The sequence below is a fragment of the Enoplosus armatus genome, chromosome 3 (assembly GCF_043641665.1).
Source record: "Enoplosus armatus isolate fEnoArm2 chromosome 3, fEnoArm2.hap1, whole genome shotgun sequence".
NCBI lineage: Eukaryota > Metazoa > Chordata > Actinopteri > Centrarchiformes > Enoplosidae > Enoplosus > Enoplosus armatus.
The window spans coordinates 18,009,128-18,015,167 of NC_092182.1; the positions used below are offsets into that span (position 1 = coordinate 18,009,128).

Here is a 6,040-nt window from a genome sequence, read left to right on the forward strand (position 1 = left end):
TTGGACTGTTATTCCATTTAAATTACTGGAGAGCAAGAGTTCAGAAACCAGTGCTTAGAGTGTCTGTCTCTGTGGGGGTCTTGCGTGGGCTGGGCAAACTCTTCAGGTACTCCAAATGCCTGCGGGCCTCGGCCTGGTTCTGCCTCACATAGTACACTACATACACAATGACCATGAAGAACCACACGAACATAGTCACCAGCATGGCTACATCAGTCGTTTTCCTCTGCAGGCTGCAGAAATTCACCCCAGAATCCAACAGTTTGACCAGCGGCTGACCGGCGTGCTCGCCCTGCGCCCCCGGGTCCTCCCACCTGCTCCCCTCGCCCAGCCCCCGCACAGAGCTCTCACAAACGATCCCATTCACCGTCTCGGGTTCCAGGTTCAGGGTCTCCATCAGCTCCTGGAGGGCGCAGTCACAGTGCCAGGGGTTGTGGTAGAGACGCGTCTTTGCTCGAGTGGAGCCAAACTCCTCCCTGCTGGCCTGCCTCAGCTGATTGTGTGAGAGATCCAGCAGGCGCAGCTCGGGGCCCAGATGCCGCAGAGCCCCCGAGGCGAGCGAGTCGATGCGGTTGTGGGACAGGTGCAGGTCCCGCAGGTGGACCAGGTCGCTGAAGGCACTCTCTGGGATGTTCCGGATGTAGTTGCGTTCCAGGTGGAGGGAGACGGTTTCCGGTGGGATCCCCTCTGGGATCTCCCGCAGCCCGGCGTCTGAGCACTGCACCGTGGCCGTGTCCCAGGCGCAGTGGCAGCTGTCCGGGCACTGGGGGGACGCTCGGCCCCACAGGGCCGCGAACAAGAGCGAGACGCACAGCCATGAATGAAGATCCACTCCTTTACCTTTTCGTCTTCCTCCACTGCTGCTGGGACATCTCTCCTCACAGCAGCCTGTGCACATCGCCTCACCATAGCCTCCTGACACACACCAGGTCCCGAGCAGACACACACCGGGAGAATCTGACAGACTGAAGATAAAAAAAAAAAAGTTTCAGTCTGGAAAAGATGCCTCTCCCTCTGTCTGTCTCTGTCTGTCTCTGTCTCTACAAACCCTTCAGACACATGTAATCAAAATGAACCCTGACGGGAGATTATGATGTTTAGGAGGAGGAGGAGAAAAAGGTCACCATCGACAATGAAATGAGCTTAAGCCGGTTTATCTGATGAATACAGCACGGAGAGACACTGTCATGTGAAAGTACCAAAACATGTAAGAGGACAACAACTTCTGTGCAAGAAAAACACCCCGTTATGCACAATAGTAATTGAAGTTTAAGTGATCTAATAAAAGGTCGAAACAACTCTTGTGTTTCTGCATTAAAAGAACACACATCGTTATGCATGATTATCCAAAAGTCCTCCCTCCCATTCCTCGCTGTTTCCTCACATTACACTCATCAATACATGTTCATCTCATTTATCCCTCTATCTACTTTCCCATGATGCCATAGCCCCCTTAATCATAATCCCTGGGTGGAGGGGGGGGGGGGGGGGGGGGGGCATTGTAGGGATGGAGGTTAGAAAGGGGGTAGGATCGATAGCCCAAGTATTGCCTGCTACACTATTAACAGCAAGAACATCAATCCTGCCTGTTGTCCCACAGTGTCAATAAGTGACAGAGCTGGAAAAGTAAATAAATAATCCAGCAGAAGTCTGGCTGTTAGCATCTGCTCACAACAGTCAGGAGGCAGAAGTATGGGCGAAACCACTGGAGAATACATTACATGTGTTATGTGTGTTAAGCTATTTTAGAGCCGCTCGGCCTCATCTGCCTTCTTGTCTGACTCTATTTTTAAAATCTACTTAATGTGGGTCTGTAAATGATGTCGTTTCAGTTTGTTCAGACAATCCAATCAGGCGTTTTTAGAACAGTTTCTTATTTGGACAGTATGATGTCCTTATTCCAAGCCACGGAATCACAATACACTCCTTGAATTAGATTAAAAGACCTCTTGAATGTCAAGCACTCTCTGCTTTCTCCCCCGTCTTTATAATAGAATCCAAACTGTCATGTGTCTCTATTCTCCCGCACAGATAAACATTAAAAGGCTTCAACCCCAGACTAACAGTGGCCTAGATTTGGTTGATATGCCTACAGGTGACTGTCTGACAGCCCTGTGATGTCTACAGAGAGGTCCGGTGTGTTTTATGAGTAGAGGTGAGGATTCAGTTCACCACTCATTAACACACTGAGTGTAGATGCACGCGAATCCCCAATTAACAAAAAGAATCATCTGCTGCACAATAATGAATGTGAATGTGAAAGGTTGAAAGACAGGGCTGCAGAGAGCCTTTCTAAGCAAATGCAGGTGGCACTGTGGTGCAGCTGATGGTTGCAGTTTGCAGTGACATAGTTTTAATATTCCTCCCCATTTCTTAATTAAAAGGCAACTTGAATTAAAATGCCGGGAGTGGATGTGATATTTTCTGAGCCGGAGTTCATCTCCAGTGTCACACCTTGATTTTATCAGATTAACCTGCGCCGAAGTCTCAATATTAACCGAGGAAATTTCATTTAGACTATAAATTACATTCATCTGGGTGAAACAGGTCAACTGGAAAATCCGAAGGCAACCAAAGCCAGATAACAGCTCTTTAGCTTCACACACACACACACACACACACACACACACGTGCTTTTTTATGCGTCGTTTTCTTCAACTTTTGAGTCATAAAAATGAAGTTTGTATAAAGAAAGCTTTCTTTCTCTTCGCCTCCTAAGGCTGCTATTACAAAGTTGATGCAAATGAAAAAGAGAAATCCGCGATTAAAGCCGACAATATGATCATTCATTAGATCCCCAGACACTTTATATTCATTTTCCATACGGACATTAATGGATATAAAGTATTCGCTTAAAAAAAAAAACAACTTACCTGTAAAATGGTTTCTTGCGGAGTTTGAGATCCAGAAAGCGGATAAGGATGCTTTCTAGACTCCGTTTGCAGTTTTTCTTCGTATTTTTCCTGTCGGCAGACTGGACATCTTCTTCGTCTTCTTCTTATCTTTCTTCTTCTTCAGCCTCGATCAATTTGAGAGGAGTTTTGAAGAGCATCAGCAGTGGATCCGTGGTTTGTCGCCTGCAGACGGCTTCATCACAGACTGCCTTAACAGAGGGTAGTTATAGCAACAAAGATGTGGGGCAAACTCTCTCTCTCTGTAGGTGTGTGTGTGTGTGTGTGTGTGTAAGAGACACGGACAAACATGGGAGTGCCATCATAAATCCTTCTTGTCTCCACTATAGATGGCATCAGTCCCGTGTTTCTGAGAAGACATCGGTTACCTTCATACCAGATGAATTACCTTTATTATCTATAGGTATAATTAGATTGTTTCATCCGTCTCTTCCTGCAAAAGTTAATTGAGTCGCAGGCAGGTAGGGACACAGGTGAAGAGACAGCCATTTTTATCATTTAAAAAAACCCCACTGTATATAAAACCTTTTTATACCTGAAATATGTAATGTCACCTGCAAATCCATGGGCTTGCAATAGGTGCTGGACTGTTTATAAAACTATTATTTTCCATTTGCAGTCGCCACAGTAAGGCAAACAGGACCACTGACCTACTGAAAACAACATTAAAAAGGGTGATACACCTCCTTCAACCACTAGTCTTTTTTTCCAGGCTTAGTACAGAGGTCAAGTAGAGAGAGAGACTACACACTATCACTGTGTAACTACACTGATACACCTATATGTCAAGTTAAAACTGAAGATGGATCTGAACATGTGGACGTGCAGTAGATAAAGTCTCTACATGCATTTACAAACATAGGAGAGGTTGGACACGAGGCAATCTTTCCATATACATAAGAACACGTGCAGAAAACATTCACAAATGACACATTCTGTATGTGGAAAATGTTATTCATGGTTCACCCTCAGGATGAGTGCCCTGCTCTCTCTTTGCTTTTCTACCATAAGCAGCAGGAATATCTGTGCATCTACAGAAGAGCCCTCGGGGGGGAAAGGACGGGTCTGACAGCCATGATGGCGCCTCGTATCCCAGCCTGTCCTGCTACCAGCAACCTGCGAAAAACCATGACATTTCCACTCCTGATAAATATAATACAGAATGCTTTTTTTCCTCCCCTCGCTTTACAGCTGAATTTTTGTGAATGTTTTGCCCTTGACGTGTGATTGTCTCCGTGGTTGCCAGAGACAGGACTGCGGACAAGCTCAGTTTTGTGGTTTTCCACATATAAAAGAAGACACAAAGGGGTGAATAATGAGAAAGCGCATGATGGCAGCGAGAAAAAAAATCAGAAAAACACACATTGTCTGTTTTTCAGGTCCCTGGGCTGAGAGTGAATGGCACTATGATGGGTGAAAAGTTCAATTTGCAGCAAGAAAACTAGAAAATAAAAAGAGTTGAGGCAGGTGGTCATGTGGTGGCTATTTGGGATGCTCTCAGAGGAAGCAGTTTTAAAAAGATGTGCATGCCTAAGAGCAGTTTGTTGATGACAACGTGAACTCGACTGGAAAACCTGACTTCAGCGAAGTGAAGCAGTTTGGCATCATCTGTTTGGTGTGGCTCTAGTCCTCCGAGGGGAAAAATGAATGAACCATACATACATTTGTAAACCGATAGAGGCAGTGGAAAAGATCTGACAGCCCAGTGGCAGAAATCTACTCATCCAAGACACAGAGTGCAGGCATGGTTATGGCTGTGCCTATTATCTGTGTGGTGAAAAGGAAGGACAAAGAATACAAAATGCATGTCCTGGCTGCACGTCGAGTACGCCCGATGGAGAGAGATAAAAAATAAAAATAAAAAGCAGTGGAGCATTTCTTGTAACTAGCCTGGTATTCTCTTGGGATTGAATCCAATAACAACAGGTCAGGCTGGGGGCAGGTGTTCTGCTGAGGCTCTCAGTAGCCATTTTTCCACAGTGTGGCCAACTGGGACTTGCCAGGGCTGGAGCCGTCTAAAAATGCTTACGACCGAGGGCCAACACAAAGGCTTGGTCTGTTGCTGTGTTGTTAGAAAGTACAGCACAGACGGAAAATCATCCCTGCTGACAAAACAAAATATTAAAAAAATGTTGCTTTGTAAGTAATTTGGGGGACAGGAAAGGACTTAGTGCTGGCAGGTTTGTCTGGTTCTGTAGGAGGGAAAACCAGAGCAGGGGCTAAACTAAATAGAAAAAAAAAAATGCAGGAAAAGGCTTTTGAGGAAGCTTTGAATTTTAAAATAGTCAGAGCGTCCTGTGATTTCCTGTGCACAGCAATCAGGCAAGTGCACTTGATCATGAATAAGCCTGAGATTGTGTATGGAAGGGCAAAGTGCTGGCTGGAAACTCAAATCAATACATATTATTTCCCCCTTTCGTTTTGATGTTGCTCCCAAAGTGTCTGCAATTACACCGCCATGGTGTATACACCTTTGGTGTCTCCTGCTTCGTTTAGTGGAGGTGTATGCTGGGAAAAAAAGGGGGGGGGTTATCTCCCAAAACAACATAGCACTGGTTGGCAGAGATTACAATATGAACCATGTGACTGTAAAAAGGCTGTCACAAATGTGTATAGATTGGATTGAGACCTTGGCTCAGGTCCAGCACAACAGAGTGCAGAGTAATAACACTAAAATGTGTGTGTGCGAGACAAAGGTAGTGTGGAAAATAAGATGCAGGAGTAAGAGTTCCTTTCTAAAGCTATTAAAAGTAGCCAATGAACTCTCAGCTAAAAGGGAAGCAGTTGAAAACTAAATATAGGAGTAGCTGATTACTGATTGCTAATTGATTTTTATTACGACCATGTATCATCTGTGTAAATTCTCTGACTTAAAGGCATCAAATGTTTGTATTTCTGAGCAGGACCCACTCGCAGCATTAAAAAAAGTATCTCTGTTTCAATTAAGAGAGAAACAAAGAAAGATGGTAAAAGGGTCTAGTCACTTAAGAATTAACCGTCTGCACCACTGAACACCACGAATGACAAATGAGGAAAAAGAAAAAAAAAAAAAAAGCAGAGCAACATTAAGAGCTGTAAATAACAACACATGAATTATTTGTTCACTGCTGTGGCATTTGCACAAACCC

General features: G+C 44.8%; 1 protein-coding gene across 1 annotated transcript; it reads right to left on the reverse strand.

Moving 5' to 3' along the window:
- Window positions 1-40: 40 nt before the first annotated feature.
- On the reverse strand, window positions 41-898 carry LOC139283301 (leucine-rich repeat-containing protein 3-like). Its single transcript, XM_070903298.1, has one exon. The coding sequence runs from the start codon at window positions 896-898 to the stop codon at window positions 41-43; it is 858 nt and encodes a 285-aa protein (XP_070759399.1).
- Between the last annotated feature and the right edge of the window lie 5,142 nt (window positions 899-6,040).